General features: G+C 50.0%; 8 protein-coding genes across 8 annotated transcripts; 3 read left to right on the top strand and 5 right to left on the bottom strand.

Annotated features, from left to right (window-relative positions):
* Positions 1–94: 94 nt before the first annotated feature.
* Positions 95–3044, top strand: MIND_00865700 (Fungal-trans domain-containing protein; the record flags this gene model as incomplete). The annotated part of the gene is made up of 18 exons (XM_037365316.1): positions 95–155; positions 204–221; positions 269–675; positions 723–797; positions 843–974; positions 1027–1107; positions 1164–1292; positions 1340–1396; positions 1442–1545; positions 1596–1673; positions 1725–1788; positions 1839–1980; positions 2032–2129; positions 2181–2321; positions 2371–2507; positions 2558–2854; positions 2906–2961; positions 3016–3044. 18 exons carry the CDS (start codon positions 95–97, stop codon positions 3042–3044), a joined length of 2106 nt encoding a protein of 701 aa, XP_037218558.1.
* Positions 3045–3054: 10 nt separating this feature from the next.
* On the bottom strand, positions 3055–5919 carry MIND_00865800 (Zn(2)-C6 fungal-type domain-containing protein; the record flags this gene model as incomplete). Its single annotated transcript, XM_037365317.1, has 15 exons — positions 5814–5919; positions 5748–5765; positions 5572–5697; positions 5226–5524; positions 5115–5177; positions 4930–5064; positions 4801–4881; positions 4566–4748; positions 4417–4514; positions 4300–4368; positions 4135–4249; positions 3834–4082; positions 3524–3789; positions 3157–3477; positions 3055–3109 (listed from the first exon to the last, which is right to left on the bottom strand). Exons 1-15 carry the CDS (start codon positions 5899–5901, stop codon positions 3055–3057), a joined length of 2166 nt encoding a protein of 721 aa, XP_037218559.1. The 5' UTR covers positions 5902–5919.
* A 32-nt stretch (positions 5920–5951) lies between these two features.
* Positions 5952–9279, bottom strand: MIND_00865900 (Chl1 helicase; the record flags this gene model as incomplete). Its single annotated transcript, XM_037365318.1, has 16 exons — positions 9130–9279; positions 8982–9084; positions 8781–8932; positions 8644–8735; positions 8247–8584; positions 8121–8200; positions 7534–8076; positions 7436–7487; positions 7302–7388; positions 7102–7250; positions 6882–7052; positions 6684–6833; positions 6537–6620; positions 6439–6492; positions 6181–6388; positions 5952–6133 (listed from the first exon to the last, which is right to left on the bottom strand). Exons 1-16 carry the CDS (start codon positions 9271–9273, stop codon positions 5952–5954), a joined length of 2589 nt encoding a protein of 862 aa, XP_037218560.1. The 5' UTR covers positions 9274–9279.
* Positions 9280–9406: 127 nt separating this feature from the next.
* MIND_00866000 (Kin17-mid domain-containing protein) lies at positions 9407–10449 on the top strand (the record flags this gene model as incomplete). The annotated part of the gene is made up of 4 exons (XM_037365319.1): positions 9407–9422; positions 9470–9701; positions 9757–9964; positions 10018–10449. 4 exons carry the CDS (start codon positions 9407–9409, stop codon positions 10447–10449), a joined length of 888 nt encoding a protein of 295 aa, XP_037218561.1.
* A 117-nt stretch (positions 10450–10566) lies between these two features.
* On the bottom strand, positions 10567–12419 carry MIND_00866100 (CAP10 domain-containing protein; the record flags this gene model as incomplete). The annotated part of the gene is made up of 5 exons (XM_037365320.1): positions 10567–11123; positions 11170–11280; positions 11328–11634; positions 11685–11798; positions 11850–12419. The coding sequence occupies 5 exons, from the start codon at positions 12417–12419 to the stop codon at positions 10567–10569; spliced, it is 1659 nt and encodes a 552-aa protein (XP_037218562.1).
* A 342-nt stretch (positions 12420–12761) lies between these two features.
* MIND_00866200 (CAP10 domain-containing protein) lies at positions 12762–15703 on the bottom strand (the record flags this gene model as incomplete). Its single annotated transcript, XM_037365321.1, has 11 exons — positions 15541–15703; positions 15469–15494; positions 15250–15420; positions 14932–15199; positions 14793–14879; positions 14549–14746; positions 14419–14492; positions 14282–14365; positions 14041–14228; positions 13501–13996; positions 12762–13454 (listed from the first exon to the last, which is right to left on the bottom strand). Exons 1-11 carry the CDS (start codon positions 15683–15685, stop codon positions 12762–12764), a joined length of 2430 nt encoding a protein of 809 aa, XP_037218563.1. The 5' UTR covers positions 15686–15703.
* A 196-nt stretch (positions 15704–15899) lies between these two features.
* MIND_00866300 (uncharacterized protein) lies at positions 15900–19403 on the top strand (the record flags this gene model as incomplete). The annotated part of the gene is made up of 14 exons (XM_037365322.1): positions 15900–16082; positions 16184–16472; positions 16525–16598; positions 16645–16772; positions 16818–16915; positions 16962–16978; positions 17025–17300; positions 17347–17375; positions 17433–17857; positions 17907–18033; positions 18084–18194; positions 18240–18489; positions 18535–18713; positions 18764–19403. The coding sequence occupies 14 exons, from the start codon at positions 15900–15902 to the stop codon at positions 19401–19403; spliced, it is 2826 nt and encodes a 941-aa protein (XP_037218564.1).
* Positions 19404–19919: 516 nt separating this feature from the next.
* On the bottom strand, positions 19920–22691 carry MIND_00866400 (AAA family ATPase; the record flags this gene model as incomplete). The annotated part of the gene is made up of 11 exons (XM_037365323.1): positions 19920–20012; positions 20062–20148; positions 20197–20343; positions 20391–20549; positions 20597–21198; positions 21245–21667; positions 21714–21849; positions 21899–22101; positions 22153–22374; positions 22424–22472; positions 22518–22691. 11 exons carry the CDS (start codon positions 22689–22691, stop codon positions 19920–19922), a joined length of 2295 nt encoding a protein of 764 aa, XP_037218565.1.
* Positions 22692–22734: the final 43 nt, after the last annotated feature.

Here is a 22734-nt window from a genome sequence, read left to right on the forward strand (position 1 = left end):
TCACCATAGAAAATTGCCTTTTTAGGACTTGGGCGTTGAGTGGACTACGCCGATTGTCACGGTCACAGCAATTCCCACGCTATAATGCGTCAGCATGTCCACCATCGTGTTGAACGAGAAAGATGGCGGCCCAACGACGAAGCGAAGCTGTGATGGTAGGATGCACATCTGGTGGAGAGAGCGGTGTTGAATCGAGCGAACAGTTTGCAGGAGGCACAAGAGTGTGTATCTTCAATTGTCATCATCCCTTGCCCAGACAAACCCCAAGTTAAATGCGACGGCTCGCAGTCCAAAGACGGAGTTTGTTCTCACTGTACACATTTTGGACTTCAATGCACCTACCTTGAGCCAGCAAAGCGCCGCGGACCGAAGAAGAAAGAAAGCCGCATAGAACAATTGCAACAGCAAATCGTGGCTCTTGAGGAAAAATTGCGGCAACTTTCGGTCTGTGCAGTCTGCTCTCAACCCCTTTCTCTTTCGAGCCGCGTGTCGCAAGATTTGGTACGCTCAGGCGCTGGAGCTGCTCTAAACAGGCAACCAGCGGACTCCTCAAGCTCTTCTTCCGATAGCGACGAGGATGAGATATTCGTGTCGCAGTTCGGCTGCCTGTCCCTTGGACCCAATTTCAGCTTTGGTGCGGGTTTCAACTTCGTTCTCGCTGCGAAAGCTGTCACCGTAAGCATCAGCTTGACACGAATTGGCAGTGTCTGATGGTTTTACAGCCTGACGACACTCCCCCCGGGAAGAAAGTAGTAAAAGAGGCATTCAAGGACCTAGATTGCAATCAAATCCCACTCGTACGGTCCATCCTTTTGCTAATCCTGGTTTTGAATCCGCCTCAGTGGGAACAACAACTTTATGAACGCCGACCACTCTACATCTTCCCTGAAAGCGACCTGATGCACGAACTTGTGGGCCTCTACTTTGAAAATGTCCACCCAACATTACCCATCTTACATCGAAAGTATTTTGAGGTTTGTCCATTGTTCAAGTCGTGTTTCTGAATGACCCTTTTGCCTTGATTAGTCTGCGCTGTCAGAAGGATTGCATCTCACAGATGATCACTTCGCTGCTGCTCTTCTTGCAGTTTTATCAGTGGCCTGCCTGGTGAACTTGAAGTATCATTGCGTTCAGGTTGCAGTGTCCGTTGATTTGTTCCATAGTATTCAGATGACCCTCGCATTTTCCTTGACGGGTACTCGGCCCACTCTTCCGGCTGGAGTTTCATCAACCAAGTCACTGTTCTCCACAAAGGATGCGAGGCCAACATCTGGGACGTCACATATTATCTGGTATGTGAGATGCAATTCTGGTGCTGCCGGCCAACTTTCTTGGTCAGCTTCTCACGGTTTATACTCTGGCCACTTCCAAGGCACAGGACAGCTGGATATATCTTGTAGCTGGTTTCACACATCACATTACCTCCTCTAACCGGGTTCAGGGCATCGGGATACGCTTTCTACAACAACGCGGGGATCGAAGAGTTAAAATTGGGTCCGAGGAAGAGAGCAATACCCTGAATGATATGTGGGGACGTGCGTTTTGGTGAGATAAAGCGATGCTAGTTTGTTTTTTGGAAAGTTGAAGATCGGCAGGTCCTTCGTGGTGATGGACCGAATGCTATCTGCGCTATTTGGACGCCCTACTACCAACATCGGGCTAGATGTCGAGCTGTCCGTGATATAATGCTTCACGAGTCAACGAAACCTGACCCCAACTTATAGTCTGGCTTTTCCACGCAGACAAGAGGTGCAAACTTACGCAAGCATCTATAATCGTCTGTGCTGTGTAAGTTCACGCTTGTCCCGCTAACCGCTCCTTTAAATGCTACCCGAAAGATTCTCGATGATGCGATGCACAGGGTTTATGGGAGCAATACGCGCACACGTGACGACCCAAGCACGCGTGATCTGCAACGGCATATCGTATCTGAATTGGATTCGGACATGAATGACTGCTTCAACTCGATACCCGTGCACTGCAAGTCACTTTTGAAAGTGATGCCCCCGTTGAACTGATGACTCTACCTAGTATCATGGAATTCTGGGGCTTCCATTGACAATAGGTCACCTCAATCCTACGATCAGGCTTTCATGTTATACGTTATCTATCACTACGTTCGCATTGTGGTGCGTCCTAAATCTTGACATTTGCTGCACGTGATGGAGCAAAAGGCCTAGATACATCGACCATACATTGAAAAGAGCAATATTCTCGCCGCTCCGTCGCTCTCAATAGCCGTCAATGCAGCAAGCTCCATTATTCAGGCCGCCGATGCGTGGATCAAAGTCCGTCAACGTCTTCTACCCACTCTCGTCGTCGTATGTTCTGCATGCACTTCTCCGCATCCTGCTGACTCAACTTGACAAGTGCCCCGTGTTTATCGCCGGAACGACCTTGATATTGAGTATGTTTGGGACAAAAACATCGAATATCGTCCCGTCACTCTCAAAAGGCAAGGAGCTGATCGCCCAAACGATGTCCATATTGGAATATGGAGAGTCGCGGTAAAGCTTTGTTACAGTGTTCTTGTGAAATGTTGTTCTAAGTGTGACAGACGCTCGCCTGATGGAAGACTCAAGCGGCTCCTAGTAAGGCTACGATACGTGGGGTGTCCCTGGGCATACTCGGATTGTCCTGAACCAACCAGTGGGGGAAGAGCCACTGGTGAAAACATCAATTCCACCTCGGATGCAGACCACTTCTTGTCACATTCGGACTCCTACGAATTGCGACCAGGAGTCACCATTGAGGAATTACTCTCCGGGATGGAACCTCCGTCGATGCTTCCTCCAGTCCCAAAGCCAGACGAGCTCGACCTATCCTACTGGACGGCTGCCCCCATCAACTTCTCGTGCGCAATTGCAACTCTCTAGTATCTGCACTGATTGATTCTGTTGAGCAGAAACGTCATGGAATGGGATTCATTTATCGAACACAACCTCCCTGTTGACCATCTTAGTCAGTCCTCGCTTCCTGCTCGCTGCCTTGAACTTGTTGCTGACAAAGGGACAGACAACGAGCCCTTGCTTCCGTGGGAATAAAACATTGATATTATGCTGTAGATGGGAATCCTTGCTGCAAATATATATTCCACTGTGCGAGGTCGCTAACAGAGTCGATGAGACAAACAGGCTAGTGAAGAGGGCGACTCACGAGATGTCGGTTGGCACTGACTCCCAAATGTCCATATAGTCATAATGCATCTCGAATGAAGACAAATCAGCGGTCTCGGCTAATAGCTGCTCGATGGATACGCCACCGGCCAAATCGGAGGGTGCTGGTATGAATGAGACAGGGGCGGGCGATTGCAGGGGTATCGTTGTCGGAAACATATGGGTTGTTGCATTTGCGCTGGACTCTGGTGCGCTCGTCGCGTGTTGAGCATTATAAGAGTCATCTCGCCGTGGTAATGAATCCACTGTAGTGATTCTAAGCTGATCGAGTATCTTTGTGAGGCGCCCCTCCGACTGTCGCCTTATTTTGTAAGAACTAGAAGCATCTTTTGGTCAGACGAGCTTACCGCGTAGCCGAGTCCTTGATCATATCCATTCCGCGCTCTGCGAGTGCCTTGTCTTTCACAGGACTTGTATTTCTGTTGGAGAATGTTCCCATCACGAGAACAACGACCGCGACAAAGAGTGGCGAGAGGACCGGAGGTGGAAATAGCCTTTGCCGGAAGCGGACCCAGCGGTCTGCAGCGCGAATAATTGCCCGGGCCGCAGTAGTGCATGCTGCGAGTGAGGCTGCGGCCAATGAGCTCAGCTTGTTGATGTGGGGGCGATGGATCTACCAAGTTGTTCACCAACACAAATGCACTGCCTATAACTTACTGCAACGGAATTCCAGTGATATGTCACATATAAGACGAAGGACTGGTCGAAGAACGCCAGGGTCCTCGAGTCAAATAAATCGATGTTGAGAGCTCCATCTGGCTCCCAGTGGAGGTAAGATGGACATGAATTAAAGCACTTGTTGAGTGAGGAGTCGAGCCTGGCAACAGCCTGCTGCACTCCTTCTCGGCCTTCCCAGCGTGGTTTTGACTTTTTGGCTCCGTATAAACGAGTGGTATTCGCCAATATCTATGGATGCATGAGCAACGAATTTGATGGTAGGCATGGATATTGCATTGACCTCACACAACTCGGAGTAGCATTTTAGATACGCATGCAATGGGGGTATAGTCGGGGGTTGGACAAAGTCGTCCCAAAACTGGTCATCGACTTCGAGAGGTAAAGAAGCATCAATACTAGAGAGCTAGTTCATCCTTTGGACGGTTCTACAATGAAAGGCACATACTCTTCCGAGTGAATACCAACTGGTCGTCCGAGGGAACCACAGAGAAGGCGATCCATGCACATATACGACCTTGCTAGAATCAGAACCTATCAGCGGCAGAGTAGAGCATTGATTCACCAGAAGACTCTGTTCCAAAGCTCTAGCTCTGGAGTGGGTCTCTGCTCTCGTTTGCGCTCATGCTCTCCACGCTGCAAGAGACAGCGCATACCAAGACCCTACATGAAACAATGTCAGCGGCGTTCACGGGGATTCTTATGCTGACAAACAAGATGCGTCCAAATCGCTTGAGGCTTTGAGGTTGCAATAGAGTAGAACGTCATTAGCAAGTATCTTTGTGTCTCGTAGAGGACAGGGTCGACGGACCCGCCACCCGAAGGAATTTGAGAAAAGAACTTCCAACCAGACGATTGAGGGTGGTCATCGACTAAGACTCGAGGGTCATTCGAATACTGTGGCATGATCAGTAATCTTGAGCCAGTGAACAGATAACGAAGCACATACAAAAGAAGCAGTTGCTAACACAGCCAGCAAGAGTTGCGCAAATTGCTGATCCTTCAAGTGCAGTCCATCGTCCACCAAGCGCTAAATTCCAGTTTGAGCTTGCAATGCCTAGATGCCAGATATGCATACCTCGAAAGAAGGTCGATGTAAAAAAGGCAGAGTGGGATGGAACTCCTCGAAGTAGAGGGTTACTAAAGACGATAACAAGTCGGGTTCGGGAAACGCGTAGTCTATCCATTGTAGTGGGTATGCTGCGGTTTCCCACTGCGTCCAGTCAATTATCATTGGGATCGTAGGTGTGCAGGGTGACTCACGGGAGCCAGATTTAAGCTACGAGGGGGATGTGTAGAATGTTGACCGGTAACAAGCTCTTTGACCTTAGCAGCAGATGTTGATAGGATAGGATGTGGGACAAAAGGACGCACTGCGATGGCTTTATTCGCGAGGGAATAATTGCTAACTGAGCCATAATAGCATGGGTCTATGGAGAGCCGTCCGAGCTTTTGAGCGACCTGGCCGTCGTCATTGTCGTTGTCTTCTTCTTCTTCTGAGGATAATGGCGAGTCGGAAGTGACGCTGGTGGTACCCTCATCTGACCTCGGCAGAGGCCGAGAGCATCGCGAACACACAGTTTGCACCGTGCGAAGCTGAGCTTCCAAAGTTGCGACTTGTTTCTTCAAAGCCTCGAGCTCCTTGAATCTGGGTCCCCTTTTCCTGGCGGGCTCTACGCGAGGGAAACAAAGAGTTAACTCTGGAATTTGTCAGCCTCACCTTCGTAAGTGCATTCGCGTCCTGTGTTCGCGCAGTTGGTGCAACTATTGTCCGCCTTGTTGAAGCCGTCACCTACAGCAGCTGTGTGAGCATTGTTCGCGACTTTTAAATCATCCTCACAGCGAACTACGGTCTATAATGAGTGGGCCGCTCTGAATTTCTGGAGGACCACTCACCTTTCCGCTTTCGACATACTATGTCACCCTACTCAGTAATTGGCAACCCAGAAAATACACGCATACGATCGCAGCTTCGCTCGACACGGTTTGTCCGCTTCTCTCGAGCCGGTTGTCGTGAGTTGTCGAGGTACTGCTCGGAGTGGATTGACATGGCGAGACGGCAAATCCGTTGATGGTTGACGGATGTTCGGCTACCTTACGTCATAAAATCTTTTTATTCTTGTAAAATAATGCGAGCTCCCTGATCGCCTTGCCAAATCCATCGCTAACTAAAAGCCGTCCGCCAATCCACTGGGGCAGCTTTTTCCGAATGGAGGGCGAGCCATAGCGTTTGTCGAGGAGGATCAGTGATGCCCAATCATTCTGGTGGCGGATCGCTCGGCCTGCCGGCTCAGTTAATTGACTGAACTGGTGAAATTCATTGACGCACCAATACTCTGATTGACTGCGTTCATGCACATGTTCTCGTAGAGTTCACCAGCTGCATCTTTTTGGCCTGCAGGTCGTTGCGAGCCTCGCTGTTTCTCAAGCTGATTGACGTATTTCATGCGCTCCCGTAGTTCAGCAGAGCCCAGGTTTGCAAAAGGAAGCCCGACAACCACGACAGCTCGGGCAAGATCATCCGCAAAATTGATTCCCTTTCATACCAGTCAGTGTGAACGATACTGTCCTTTTCGGTCAGCATTACCTCCGATAACTTTGCTCCAATCACTGCAAACAACAGTGCACCTTTCGGTTTATCCTATAGGGTTGTGAGTTCACTCAAACAGGCAACAAACGACTGACCGTTAAGTCTGACTGTTGGATCACTGAGGCATATTCTTGCAGGATTTGCTCCACTTGGCTGGCTTGTTCTGGTTCAAAGAAAACCTAGTTAAAGTTTTCAAGTTGTAGCAAGTCAGCTTGGAACGAGAAGACAAGTAAGCACCCTACCTTTTTCTTAGCTTCGAATCGAGCAATGGCGCCACTCTTTTGCCATACTGCTTTTGCCGTGTTGAGAAAGCTGTAAGATGGGAAGAATACAACCATGCCCTTGGGAATGAGGGCTGCGAAGTTGAGCAAGATTTGGCCAAGCTCTGCAATCTACAATAAATGAGTGTGGTGGTTCGAATACGAAGCTTGATGACGCACGACTCCTTCATCTTTCTGCTTGTCTGCTTTGAACTCAAGCTCTCCTCCTCGGGGGCTTTTACCCACCACAACTGCTTGCAGATTGTTTTCAGGGATGATATGTCCGCAAGAGAAACTAGTTATCCGATCGGAAGGAAGGTAAGAAAAGAGTTGGTTGATCACATCGGGGATCTCCGACACGATTAATCCAGCAAGAATGGGAGGCGAGGCACTCACTCACCGGAGACATCGTTCCGCCAGCCAAAATGACGGAACGAGCAGATTCGATGACTTCCAGAAACGGAGGAGCAGGATTTAACAGCTGGTATTTCATCTCGACCTCTTCTTTACCAGAAGTGGTGCGCGACAGGGAGAGTGTTAGCCGTCCATCTGGGGCTCGACTCAACAAAAAAAATGACACTAGAAAATACTTCGGCGCACCTTCGTTGGCCGCCGTTAATGAGAGCAAGAATGCTTCCACCGTATGTAGGGGTGGGACAGCTCCGCGACGCGGACGTAGCTTTGGGTCTAACATGAAATGAGCAATAGGGTTGCGACATGGAAATTCATCTGACCCGTTTCATTCTCCGCTTCCTTAATAGCATATCCAGCTATCTTTCTTGCGATCTGAGGAGTTTGAGGCTGAGGACTGAATACGAGTGTAGTTAATTACCTTGCTATCCCTTAGGTAGCGCTCGACTTCGAGTAAATTGATGCTTGCTGCCTGTCGACCCAGCTTTTCTTGAAGCTCTGCTACAGTGATGACTTGCTCCTTGGCTTTTTTGAGTTGCCAGTCTTCCGCGAACTTTTTCAGTGCCTCCAGATACAGGATCAACCACTTGAGACGAACAAGGTTATGCCCCGACAGTCTTGCTCGAAACTTGTTGACGTAAACCGAGACTTGTGAGAGGGAAAGAGCGAGCAGGGATGATGAGAGACGGCAGGTCGACAGCGATAGTAAGGTCGGAATAAGATTGTGGGCCTCGTCCACGATAACAACTTGATTTGTTAGATCAATACCGAGAGCTTCTCTTGCAGTTTTTTGAATGAGAAGATTGTAAGGGAGGGTAACCAGCTGCATCGAATTCAGTGGATCAGTCGGAAGGTTGAGAAAACGGACTTCAGCTTGGGGTATCGCCCTTCTAGAGCCAAAATAAGGGCATGTATTCGCTAGCCGACCAACCGACGCAAGGTCTTCGATATCCTTTGGGGCTGACTACACTGAATCAGCTCCAGCGACGCCTCCGAGTCGTAACGAACCAAAATTTGGTCTCGGAAGTCTAACATTCGCTCCTCTTCTCCGAGGGGAGGCAGGTACTGACATCGTTTATCTCCCTTTTCTGCAAGGAAATTAGATGAACTTGGCTGTAGTGAACACTCGCATACCTTCTAGAAGTTCACGACAGCCTTCATCAATATCCTTGTTTTTCGTTCGAACTTTGTCGTTGATGCAGAGTTGTTTTCGAGATGCAAGTGCGACTGTCCGAGTGTACGCGACTGGTGTTTCTTCGTTATCTTCTGGCGCAGAACGTTTTCGGCTAGTTCCAGGTGCGCAATCGCTGGTACGATCAGACGACTCGTTCATAGGAGAGAGCTTTAGCCTTCTCAATTCCGGTAGGATCTGCGACAGTTGGGAGTGCGTTCGTGAGGCGTAGTAGATTTTAGTACACGTGGGCTCTTCTTCCTGGTCAAAGAAAGAGTTTTTGGTTATCCCCTTCTCCATTCTATTGGCATATTGAGATTGCATTCAGGTATGGTCAAACAACGCAACTGCTTCATTAACACGCGAACCTCAGGCGAGATATTATCTTCAGGCGCAGTATCAGGAAGGAAAGCATCATCAGGGTCGTCACTTTGCTGGTCTTCAGCAACTTTCTGCCAAACGGTCAGCTTTAAACAACATCAGCAAACAGTTCGCACGGGTCGTTTTGTAACTCTTCCATGGGCTCGTTTCTTCATGGCCTGCTCTCGCTTTCTCGCCTCCTGAAGGCGTGTTTCATAGTCGCGCTCCTCATCTTCCAGCTCACGAGCGCGACGGGTACGTGTCTGAGCAAGAACCCAATCCCGCCCCGCTGCATTCCCAATCAAACACCAGCTGAACGCGTAAAACTGGAGACTCACCTTCCGTCTCAGTCCCAAGAGCATCCAATATGCCTTTCTTGGCGCGATTACGCTCGTCCGTTAGCCAAGTAAGACTTGCACACAGTAAACTAAGCGTTTTTCCCTGTACATGTTCAGGCCGCAGTATATCATGGCAAGTACAACTGACCGTCCCGGTGGGGCTTTCGACGATGGTAACCTTTTTGTTTTCGATTGACGAATAGAGGTGCTGCATAAGTTGCACTTGGATAGGATATGGAGTGGCAAACGGAAATGCTGGAAAGTCGCTAGGAGTTGGTAGAGATAGATCCATGGGTTTCAATTGTGCAACCAGCAAAAGCAGAGAAAGTGGGGTATAACAGGAAAATGGACGCGACGCGTCGAGCTTAAGTTGCGATGTCACAGTCCGTGACCGTGACGACACAGCTTAATCAGTCTCCACCACCATGCCCCGCGCCGAAGGTACGTCCTTCAGTGCTTTGCAATCAACCTCTGCTGACAATCGCTAGTTGGAACCCCCAAATATGTGGCCAACAAGATGAAGTCAAAAGGCTTGCAGCGCCTGCGATGGTACTGCCAAGTCTGCGAGAAGCAATGTCGGGACGAGAATGGTTTCAAATGTCATGCGCAATCCGAATCCCACCTGCGCCAAATGCTCGTCGTTGGCGAAAATGCGGGCAGACACATCAATAATTTCTCGCAAGAGTTCCAGTCGGAGTTTGTTCGTCTCCTCTCACGTCGGTGCGGTGCTTTACATTGTGCCATTAGTTCATCCATCTGAGACATCCTTGTTTAGCTTTGGAACCAAACGCGTTCGAGCAAATCAGGTGTATCAGGAGTATATTTCAGATAAAAACCATCTACACATGAACGCAACCCGTTGGGTCACTCTCACCGAGTTTATCAAGCACCTTGGGCGGGCGGGTATCGCAAGAGTTGATGAAACGGAGAAAGGATGGTTCATTGCATGGGTAGACAACAGCCCAAAGGCCTTGGCTAAGCAGGTGCGTGCTATATCTTATCCTCGCAAACTTGGTTTGCTCATCCACCACTTTAGGAGGCTTCGCTGAAGAAAGACCGGGCAGCCATGTCTGATGAGCAGCGAGAGCGCATTCTCATTGCGGAGCAAATCACCCGAGCCAAAGCAGAAGAGACGGAAACTGCTGGCCCATCGACGGCTTCCTCCTCTTCTTCTACAACCCCCGTTGAAGACAAAGAATTGAAGCGTGACGAAGGCGAAAAACTTGTGCTTTCGTTTTCGGCCAAAGCGGCACCCGCACCTGTAGCTGTTGCTCCAACGCTTTCGTTCAAGGCAAATCCCCTGAAAGCCAACCCGCTGAAGCCGAATCCGTTGAAACGACCCAACGTATTCAAAGCCGGAACAACTCCGTCGGAGAGCAGTAATGACAAGAAGCGGCCAGCAGGTCTTTCAGTGGCCGAACAACTCATTTTGGAGGACCAGGAGCGGAAACGACGCAGACTCGAGTAGCTGCAGCTCCCTTACGTAATTCTACTTTTTTTCTTACCCCCTTCCATATTGTCGATTATGCGTGGTTCTACACTAGGTACTGTCATGCCAATAAAATACATCCAATCCATGCAAAGTCTAGTGAATTTTGGCCTTGTTCTGTAGTCTTGCCCACTCAAGAAGAACCATGGCAAAATAGCAATCATTTTGGTCGTCCGTCATGACCTTCTCCGCAAACAATTGACCCGTCTCTTGAATCCTACGTGCCTCGGCCTCGTTGTCGATTGCCCACTGCACTTTGTCGACAAGATCAGAGAGGTCGGGCGACACGGGAACATAGTGTTCGTAGGGCAGCAGCCAGTCGTTAAAATACTCGTCGTAGACGGTCGACTTGAATACCAGAGACCCAGACCGCAGCAAGCTCAGGTAGCGTCCCGAGAAGGTATTGCCATCCACATCGAGAAGGTATTTGAACTTGTAGACTTCTTCTTTTGAAGACTTCGGTCCCGTGATGTCGTATTCTTCAATGATCTTGTTGCGTTCACAGTTGTCTGTGCAGTGTGTCTCCGCGAACTGCGTCATCTTGGCGTCGATGAGGTCCGAATGGTTGCGCGCGATGGTGATCAGTCGGAAACGAGGGAACCTGTGGTAGTTTTGCCCAATGATATGACCGCCGTTGGACATTCCTCGCCAATCTACGAGCAAGATTAGCTTATAGATGGTCCACCAATGACCACCTACATATTTTGGCTTTCTTATCCTCCCACTTGACATCATTGGGATGGCTGAAGCTTCCGGACCACCATGACTCGTCGTAAAAGTACTGCCCAGGGAATAGAATATCAGAGAAGCCTATATATATTTCCAGAGTGATGAGTGGCGGGAGTCAATGTACGCACAAGGACTGAGCTTGGTCATGCTTAACAATGGCCATAAATCTGTGGTGAAGTCGGAGCTCGATGAAGAACGCAGAAAAGCAATGTCTGCGCTGCCATCCATTCCGAAGCCTTTGGGAGAGCTCGAGGGATTGCAGCCACTTCTTTCCTTGAACCAATCTGCAGTCGGCTTCGGTGCGATGTGGAATGGTTTTGGGTCCTTTAACTTCATCGCCTCTTGGATAGCATCGGGCGCTCGGACGTCGAATACGATTCGTGGCTCGTCTCGACCATTCAAAAGGAATTCCATGTCGGGGAGAACAGAGGCAAACTGCAGAACAAGTTGGATAACATGGGGCATTCTCACAAGCAAGTACTTACCCTGCCCAGCGTTCGTGGCCAGTCGCCGTCGAACGAAGTCCCTTGAAATGTTGGCATATGCACCTTCCCATCTTGAATCTTGATAATAGTCATTCCCATCGAGTTTATCTTCATCTACGAGAACAGTCTCAATCGTGAGTGAGCAAAGGTGGCAAAAACACTGACCAGCTGCCGACCCCGGTCCACCATACCGTTGAAATGCTCAGGGTCTTGCGCAGCCAGTTGATACCACGGCTCGAAATCGCGTTGTATTTGGTCGTAGTCGTCAATCAAGCAATGTTTCTTCTGGGCCATTGAAAACCACTTGTCGAAGTTTGGGGGAGGTATACGGCCGGTCTTGAGGGTGTAGCGCGAGGAAGCCTGGGCAAGAGTCGCAGATTGTCGAGAGCGGAGAGCGTATAAGGCTGCAGCGGCGGGGTTCGTTGCCAATGGTGGGCCCGATTCCTTGTCTGCTTCTTTTGGAGGCTCAGGTGGAGACGGTGGTGGAATGGGCGGTGGAGCGGGAATTCCAGTATTCGCTGGTTTCGATTTGGGAGGGGTAATGGGGGAGCCCATAAACGATGCAAGTCCAGCGAGCACCGCGAAGAGAGCGACAACGAAGATGACGGGCATCACCAGCCGACTCCATAGAGGGCGGCGAGATGAATAGCGGCCTGAGAGCGACGATTCCGGGTCATTATCGACGCGTGTGTAGGTCGACCCGGTTTGCCGTAGAAAGCGTCTGAGTTGGTACATGCGTTGGTGGTGGGAACGAAGAAAGAGCGGATCAAAAAAGCTAAAAGTCGAAGTACATTTGTCCAACCTGTTGGATAAGTATCTTGAAAAGTACTTGAACGTGTAGAATTAGTTCTAGTGAAGATGGAAAGTCAATGTGCAGACTTGAATGCCCACAAATATAGTTCAACACGAACTAGGCACTATCTTTGATTCGACGACAACACTGAAATCGAAAGAAAAGGGTCACAGTAGTTATTTAGTACATCAATATAAGCACAATCTATGTTCGTAAAGTATGGATGCAATGGGAAAGCCGTTATGAATGCGTAAATGTCTGTGGCAAGTCGTATGATGCTAAGTTCAATGCCTCTCTGCCATCGGTGGTGTGTTATATGGGTCAAAGTGGCCGCTCATTCCGGTACTGTCTTTCGATGTCGAGCCCTCCGCAAAGCGTTGCATTGAAGGTGGTTCGTAGTCCGAAGGCATGTCCTTATAACCACCACTGAGTGTGGGCAGTGCTGCTGTCGACGCCGCCTCGGAATGCAACGCTCCCATCGCTCCCAGCCCAGATTCTGGCCCTCCCAGAGTAGCCGTGTATTGATAGGGTCGCGTCGGAGAAGGGACACGTGCGCCTGACCGTTTTCGTCGGGTGTACCAAAGCAAAGCCGCACCAAGTAGCGCGAGAACGGCTACCGCCCCCACCACGCCTCCTGCAATCGCACCAACATGCGAGTTGGACGAGTCGGAAGACGGAGAATTGGGGGCAGTGGAGCTATTGCTGCCAGAACTTGTCGACGATTTATCAGCAGAGCCAGTAGCCGAGGCCAACTGGATATTGTTGGGAAGTATAGCTTGGGGGTTTGTCGGCTGTGTTTCGATAGTCCCGCTACCAACAATGACTGCGGTTCCGTTGCTTGGAATGCCGTTAACAACGACAAATACGAATGCGGGGCCAGGTTGGAAGAGGTTTGCATTAGATGGCGCTTGTGACACGTGCAGAGTGATACTGGAATCGTTGTTGACAGTGTAGGTATTGTTCAGTTGCAAATATCGCTGGAAGGGAGTTAGCCAAAGAAGAAAGGCGGAGACAGCCACATACCTGTCCCATATTCATGGCATGCGTCGTCCACCCTGGACGTATCAATGCCACCGTGGTGTTGTCGGCCGCGGAGTCAGCCGAACCAGAGTAACTGGAAGCAGGAATGGTGATGTCGAACGAGTTTCCGCCATAAGAAATTGTGGATGGAATGCCTGTAGGTACAGGCCGCGTGGTTGCTGAGAAATATGGCGGGTAAAATATCTCTGCGCGGTATTCCGTCGGGTATACCGTCGTCAAGTTGACATCGACATTCGGATTCGAGCCAGCAACCAGCACACTAGCATCGGGAAGCAAGATCGCAGTTGAATGGTAGAGCCTGGCGATTTTTGATGCTGAGAGACCTGCGTTCGACCATCGACTCCCAGCGGGTGCGTTCGGATCATAGATAGCGGGTGTTCCGACTGGGCCTGACGCAAGAGACATTCCAAATGGCATAGCGGCATAACTGCTCGTTTGTCCTGTTGCAGTTGCATAACCAGCCGTTCCGTTCAATCCGCTACTGACTTGAGAATGGAAGCCAACTTACGAGCACAGACTTACCCGTTGATCATAAGGAGTTTACCCGTCGGCAAGATAATGAATTGCCCCATAGTACGACCCTCCAGCATAGGGTCATCCTGCTGGTATGTCCCTGTCGTTTCGGGAGAGATCCGTTGGCAGTCCTTCGAAGCGGGGTAGTCCCAGGTGTTGATTGCAGGGTTCGCGTAGTTACCCCAGTCCGCATCAGGCTACGAAGAAGTTGAAGCTACACCAAGAAGCGAACAAGTTCACGAAGACGAACCATATCAGAGCCTCCGCAAAACAAAATGGTCTGGGTATAGTTGTTGGCCACGGTTAACGGAAGCATGGCTACACCGCCCGATGCCTACAGAGCTCATCGTCAAAAATGTTCGAAAAGAGCAAGAGTTTGGAGCATACAGGGTAGACTCTGATGACCTGGTTGGGCATATCTGGTAGGGCCGTCTCTGTGTTTGTGTCTGGGTTCCAAATCACTAAAATAGAAACAAACAATCAAAAGGTGAGCAAAAATAGATCTTGACACGCGCACTGGTTGAGTAGTTAGCCTGCACGAACACATTCCCAGAGGCGAGCAGAAAAGTATGCGCGTAGGAGTTGAGTCCAGACGTTTTAGTCATGAAGTTCATGAGTTGTGGCGTTTGTCCATTGGAAGGGAAGAATTCGTAGGTCGGTTCAGCAGCTCCACCAGAGTAAGTGGGATCATTGTTGGGGTAGTTTCGATTAATATCTGCCGAGCTCAGCGTCTCTGGCCACAGAGAGCCGAGGAAGCTTACATCCACCGTTCACAAAGCCACCGATGATGACGATGGTCCCATTCGCCAAAGGTTCGGCAGCGGAGTACCAACGTTTCCTCTGCATGGCTTCCAAGCGGTTGGCTTATAGAGTAAGATGGAGAAGAGACAAATCACGCACAGAGTACATCAGGCTGGTCATACCATTGGCATTTGGGGGAAGAGAAATCGTCGGAGCTGGTGCAAGGGTTGACAATACGGATAGCTTTGGCACCGTCGAAATCTTGGTAGATCTGGATTTGGCGCGTCAGCGTGATCTGGAAGGTTAAGGAAGGTGGAGAGCGAACAGCGTCCCATGAGCCAGATGCTCCCCCAGGATTCTTGACCGAGCCTATACCACCTCCTGGACCAATGGCTCCATTGCCGCCAAATGTGACGAAACTGCCATTCTAACGAAAGCTGACTTTTCCATTGCGGGACGGTAATTAGGTTGACGAACGGGCAAATGCATCCCTGAAGCACAGAACGTGTTGGTTGGAACATCTTGCAAAACAACCTTGTGGGTGTTTATGTCGTAGACTGACGCCCACGCAGGGTGACCATTGATCTGAGCTTCATTGCCTTCTGCTTTGTCCAGAATATAAACTTTTTCGTCGTTTCCGACGAACATCTGGCAACGCCGATGAATTAAATAGCACAAATGACCAAAACCACGCACCATCATTGCAGAAACTTGCGTGTTGCCTGAGCAATGTTAGCATTAGATGCTGTCAAAAATGTTTTGGCGTGCCTCCATCTGCGAATGTCCCGGCAAGCGAGGCATCGACAGGAAGAAGAAGCAGAAAAGCCAACACAACAACGATCAGAGAGAAATTAGCTGAGATTCTTGGAGGACAGCGTATTGAGTAACGAGGTGCGGGCTGGGCGTCACCCATGGTGGTACAGAAGCAGGCCGAGAAGTAGTCAAACGGCAGTTGAGCGGCGTGGGTCTTCGATGACGCTGTTAATGATTGGCATTACCGGTGTCGCGTGACACAACTGTCACGTCGGCTGATCCGTGACCTCTTGCCTTGGACGCGCCTCCACTGTTCACGGGCGGATCTAAACGATTCTTATTTAACTAGGGCCACTCTTGGCCGCCCACCGACTATGTTTTCACGCGCCGGACGTCCCTTAACACTTGCATTACGACGGGAAGACCCCGCTCGTATTTGGGAAAGACGGACCCCGTTAACTCCTGACGCTGTTCAAAGACTTGTATCTGAGCAAGGCGTACAAGTGCTGGTCCAGCCATGCGACAGAAGAGTCTTCAGAGACTATGAATACGCACAGGTTCGTGGCCATTAGTGCAGCTTACTTCACACCAGGTTCTCAGCCGTAACCGCGAGACACCCATTCTTTCTTGCTCCTTGTGCTAATAGACGAGACACTAGGCGGGAGCGACAATCGCAACCGATATTTCTCAAGCACATATTCACCTCGGCATCAAAGAGACACCTCTACCTGAAGTCATCGCATCCGCAGTCAACAATGTACCCAAGACCCATTTGATGTTTAGCCACACAGCCAAAGGCCAGAGTTATAATACTCCCTTATTGGAAAAGTACATCTCGAAGGACTATCCTAATGCTTCAAACTCAAACCTAGCACGGTTAATTGATTATGAATATCTAACGGACGAGGAAGGGAAACGGACGGTTGGCTTTGGCTGGTTTGCAGGAGGTAAGTTTTCGTGACGCTTAGCAGCCAACCGCAACTTAGAGACGCTTTCCAGTGGCTGGTGTTCTCGAGTCGTTATCAGCCATGGCCCATTCGCATCTTGAGATTGGAGTTGCTTCTCCTTTCTTGGTTGGTTTCATTGCGCCAACGCGGGTTACAAACTGAATACGAGCAGTATACTCCGCGACCTCACACTCTACCCTCTCTTGACCGCCTACGCGCCGCTCTTCACGAAATCGGCAAACGGATTGCTACCGAAGGGACTCCCAAACAACTGGGACCCTTCATCATCGGACTGACTGGGTGTGTTCCTTTGAAAAGCCATGACATTGGCCTGATTGTTATTAGCACCGGCAATGTAACACAAGGATGCTTATCCATCCTCGAGGAACTACCAATCGAGCTCATCTCTGTCAAGAATCTCGCTCCTCTTGTGAACCAACAGGGTCAGCACCTTGCCTCGCATATAATTCTAATCTAATCTATGTTTAGATGCAGACTTACGGAAGGTCGGTCCGAACTTCCAAGGTCCACTGCGATGTCGACCATTTATAGATTTATCTTGTTCATGCCAAACCGCAAGATTACTTGCAATCTCTGGACGGTCAATCTTACGACCGTTCACACTACTACCAGAATCCTGAAAAGTACCGTTCAACATTCGCCACAAACGTTGCCCCATATCTTACTCTCTTCCTCAATGGCGTTGGTTGGGCGCCATCATATCCTCGTCTCATGAGCAATACCGACCTTGTTGATGCTCTCTCCCGAGCACAGGCCATAGGAGGCGCGCGCTTCACTAATGTTGGCGATATCAGTTGCGACCCAGAGGTGAGATTATTGTTGCTAGCGCAAGTATGAGTCTGATTCCATTTAGGGTGGTCTCGAATTCCTCACCCGTTCCAGGTATGGCTTCGACATATGTCTTATGTCGCTGTCTAATTATCGGTCTTGATGACACAGCACTCTCTCTGAGCCCTTCTACAAGACACGACCCAACACGCTGCCTAATGACCTTCCTTCAGTCCAGATGATGGCCGTGGATATCCTTCCCGCCTCTATCCCTTATGATGCCTCGCAACATTTTTCCAAGGCATTGTCACCATATCTGGACGCCCTGATTACCCACTATCAAACCGGTGCGCCGCTTAGTCTGGAACTGCAGCGAGCCACAATCGCATCCAATGGTCGTCTTGCGCCGCAGCATGAATGGCTATGGGAAGCCAACCTCTCGCCATACCGCGCGCAGAGAAACGAGGCCTCGTCATCATCTGCTGTGCCAGAGACCATTATACGGAAACAAAAGGTTCTTTTGCTCGGGAGTGGGATGGTTGCCGGTCCTGTCGTAGAAACCTTGTCGCAGAGGCGGGATATCGAGTTGGTAATCGGTAGGTTTTCGACCAGATTAGCGTAGCCATCAAGTCTCACCAGCCCCAGCAAGCAACTCTGCTCAACAAATGCACTCCTTAGTTGGCAATCATACACATATCAAGACTGAACTTTGTGACACAGAAAATAAGGCTCTGTTCGGAAGGTTAATTGCAGAGGCCGACCTTGTCATTAGGTTTGTGGGTTCATATGACGCGGATTGACGTATTCTTACCGTTGAATCAGTTTATTACCAGCCGGTCTGCATGCTGAAATTGCCGAGATGTGTGTTGAGCACCGAAAACATTTGGTAACAGCTTCCTACATCTCGCCCGCCATGCAGTCTCTGCATCAGAAGTAGAGTTTTTTAGTCCAAAATTGTCAGCGACTCATAGCGTTTAGAGCGCTTGACGCGGACGTGCTTCTCCTCAACGAGATCGGCCTTGATCCCGGAATCGACCATTGCTCTGCTATCTCATTAGTTTCGCAACTCCAAAGCCAAGGAAAACAGATCAGGTCCTTCATTTCCTTCTGTGGAGGGTTACCCGCGCCAGACGTCCCCATCGTTCCCTTACGGTACAAGTTCAGCTGGAGTCCGCGTGGTGTCTTGACTGCTGCGCTTAACGGAGCCCGGTATGTGTTGCAAAATAAGGTGAGTTTATACTCTCGCGCCTGATGTCGCGCTAATTCTATCAAGATCACAACGATCAAAGAGAAAGAGCTACTGCCGAACTACTTCCCTTCGCTCCCAATCACTAATGAGTTCGCGCTGGAGGGGCTACCCAATCGAGACTCGTTGTCTTATCTCGATACGTACAATCTCGGACAAACTGGAAAACCTAACGGAATTCAAACCGTACTGCGAGGAACCTTGAGGTTTGTGACCAAGCTCAGCGTCAGCATATGTTGACTGCTTCTCCTATCAGATATGCTGGTTTTTCAAAATTGATGGAGTCATTCCGCGTCCTTGGATTCCTCGAGATGAACAAAACCATTCGACTCAAATCGTGGTCTTCGTTCCTTCCGCAATGTCTTTCTTTACAATTTCCCGTTGGCCGCGATGCATGGACTGCGGTACAACAAGCAATCCCGAATGAAGAAGAGCAAGCCGCACTACGTGACGCTCTCGAATGGCTATGTTTGCTTCCTTCAGCCCACTCCCGCCCATTGCCCAAGGTCTTGTCTGGGGACCACGCGCCGCTTGACCTCTTCGCCCACCTCCTCTCCTCGACGTTGAATTATCTTCCCGGCGAGCGCGACATGGTGATTTTGGAGCATCAGGTAGTGGCCCATACGCCGGGCAGAGCAAACTCGGACGAGGTCCATCGTTCCTCGTTGATTGCCTTTGGAAACGATCGCGCGACAGCTATGGCCCAGACTGTGGGCCTTCCCGTCGCCATCGCAGCATTGAATGTCCTGGATGGTAAGGTCACAGTCCGGGGTGTTGCCGGGCCCACTGATGCGAGCGTTTACAAACCCGTGCTGGCGGGCATGGAAGAGTTTGGACTGGGCATGAAGGAGAGCGTTGTCGGAGTGTCGGAGTCCATCGAGAGCAGACTGGTTTGAGGATGGCGTTGATTAAAAATGTAATTATTTAATCGCATGAATGTAGAACCATGAAGCAAACAGTCATTCGTTGTCTGCAAGGGACCAGAGTTATCAACTTCGAAAACCACTTCATCAGGAATTTTGATGGGATATGTTGCACGTGATAGTGAGTTGGTCCGTGCGCCGCGCTGTCCGCTCAAAAAGACATGGTGTCTGATCTGAATCTTCATACTTACCTTGATGGCACAGTTCCCTTCACATACCTGGAGCTGTGGGCTGCGGGAACTCTCCATAGCACGGCGACCCTGTCCATACAGAGAGCGCCCGTGGTTTGTATGGGCTTCGGCTCATGCACCGTCTTAATATTTCCCAGTCCTGCCACGGCCACTCGGCTAGGCGGGCCTCTTTTTTTATGACTTTTTCTAGCGCTAACCCTAACCCTAATGCATAATACAATATGATTTATGTCCACATCTGGCGTCGTTTTTGGTGTGAAATTCAGGAGATTGGGACAAATTCGGTCATGTTTAATACCTACGATTTCCACTTTGTGAACTTTTCCAGTAAGGCTGGTGTAATCTGCCTTTTCATAGATCTACTTGCAGCAACAAAGGCATCGTGTGGGACCTGTGTTTTATCAGCCACTGCATACCTACCCACGACGACAAGTTCTCACAAATGGCGCATTCATATCCTTCTGCATCGTCAACAGTGCTGCCTCCTGGCAAAGAGCAGAAATTTCGGCACCGGAACACCCGTCGGTCTGGCAATGCGTGAGCATTCAGAGCATAGAATCAAGTCGGTTTCTTACAAGCTGAGCAATTTCTGTGATATTTACATCTGGCCCGACTGTCATGGTTCGTGTCCTTATGCGAAGAATCTCTTCTCTGCCAAGCTGGTCTGGCGGCCCGACGTAGATAATGCGATCTAATCGACCAGGTCGCATTAATGCAGAGTCCTGAAATGGCTTCAACTGGCTATACGCTCGCAGAAAAAGAATCATACGATGGAATCGGGTCGGTTGGTGGCTGCGAGGACGGTCACACCAAGAAGCTCTTGGACACCATCCATTTCGTTGAGCAAGCTCGTCAAAACGCCCTCATGTGACGAGCCGGAATCAGTATCCGACGAGGTACGAGAGGTGGCCAGGGCATCGATTTCGTCCTATCATATTTTATCAGCTTAACTCTCGGAAAGAAAAACTGCCCTACAAAGAACACGATGGACGGTGCTGCTGCACGCGCTTTGCGGAATATCTCACGCACGGTACGCTCCGATTCACCAACAAATTTGTTGAGTACTTCCGGACCTTTCACCGCGATAAAGTTGACACCCGATTCAAAAGCACAGGCGCGGGCGAGCACTGTTTTACTGCAGCCTGGGGGTCCATAGAGCAAAACACCCTTTGGAGGCTTGACGCCGAGCCTAGTAAAAGCATCTGGATGGAGCAACGGCCATTCGACGGCCTCACGCAGCTTCTGGATCACAGACGCTTGCCCGCCAATCTCAGAATACCGAACGGGAAGGGTGTCCACAAATACGGAGCGCATTCCAGACGGTCGGATAGTGGGTAATGCAGTCTCCAAGTCAGAGAGGGAGAGGGTTAATTGACTTTGTGGTACTGGTGACGGGGAGGCGACCCATCGCTTGATGGCCAGAGTCCCTGCTTCACGCACAACAGCGCTGAGATCAGCCCCAACATAGCCGTGAGCTTTCGATGCCAATTGAAGTAGTTCTGCATCGGAGATCGCATGTGGCGTTTTTGATAGTAAAACTTGGAGGATCGATAGACGGCCTGCAGCATCTGGCACGCCTTCGAAGTATCAGCAGTTTCATATTGTTCAGTAAACTCAACCCACCAATTTCTATCTCCCTGTCAAACCTTCCGGGTCTTCGTAACGCTGGGTCAATTGCATTCGGTCTGTTTGTTGTGCCAATGACCACAACACGACTCCGGTCATCGGGCGTATCAGCCATTCCATCGAGGAGCGTCAACAGCGTCGCTACAACGCGTTTCTCGACTTCGCCACCAGCGCCGTCCTCTCGTTTAGGAACGAGGGCATCAACTTCATCCAAAACAACGATGCATGGACTCTTCTCATACGCTTCCTTGAATATGTCTCTGAGTTTGGCCTCTGTTTCGCCGTGATATGCAGACGAGAGTTCTGGCCCGTTGACTACTAGGACAGAAGACTTCGTTGATGCAGCGATGGCACGGGCTAGGTGTGTTTTCCCCGTTCCTGGTGGGCCATGGAGAAGGATGCCGCGTGGAGGCTTGAGTCCTTACAATGAATGAATATTGTGGCCCCGTCTGACACAAACACTCACCAAAATGTCGAAATAACTCAGGACGCGTCAAAGGTATCTCCAGAAGATCTCGAATTTCGGATATTTGCTTCCCAAGCCCACCAACACTTTCATATCCGGTTTCAGTTGAGCCCTGCTCCAGTGTCTCGACTGCTTTCTGTCCAAACCGTCAGGAAAATAGACTAGAAAGGCGTAATATGACTCGCCGGTGACTCTGGGCGAGAATCTTCGAGTATGATAGCCGTTTCCCAGCCCACAATGCACACACGTCGTTTTCTTTCCAGCGATAACGCTGCCAGGTCCGAATCTAGCTCGGATGCTGTCGATTGTGTGACCACTACAAAGCGTTGTGTTTGTTGCTCGAATGTTATTTCAATTAGCTGGCCGGATACAATGTATTTCAGGTCAACTTGACGGCCTTTGAGTCGATATTCTTTTGTTCAGAGGGCGGAACACATACCCAAGCATTCCCTGATTACCAGTTTCAGCCAATCGCTGCGTTTGCCGGACGGAAGCGATGCTGCTGAAGTGCTAGCATACAATCGGACTTCGGTAGCTTCCTGAATTTGATGAAGGGAGGGTAATCGGTGGGTCGATGTTTCTTTTCGTAGCGGGATCACTTGTGCTTGTTGTCCTAAATGAAGCCCAGTAGCAAGGAGTAGGGACTGCGAGAGTCCAACATCTACATGACGCGTTATTCTGGGCGTCTTCGCGGGGAGATGGATGTGAACGTTGGGCTGACGCGTCTATAGAGGCCCAGGCGATGCCAATGGCGAAGTTCTAACAGCTGAGAGCGCGATTGGAAGAAATGGACGAGGAACATACTTCAGAGTTCTCCGCGCATACGGCAACAACATCTCCGGTGTTTATTTTGGCTGATTTTAACGTGTCTGGACCGAGAACGATGCGCTTTGCCGCAAAGGATGTTGTTTGGGAGACAGTTAGAGGCATCAAAAACAGAGTACTACATAAGCATATGACGTGTCGTGTCACACGCATTACCTAATTTGAGATTTCTTCGATTTCTTGAGCCGAACCTGAC

Source organism: Mycena indigotica (genome assembly GCF_014461135.1).
Source record: "Mycena indigotica strain 171206Taipei chromosome Unknown Mind.scaff0007, whole genome shotgun sequence".
In the NCBI taxonomy this organism is placed as follows: domain Eukaryota; kingdom Fungi; phylum Basidiomycota; class Agaricomycetes; order Agaricales; family Mycenaceae; genus Mycena; species Mycena indigotica.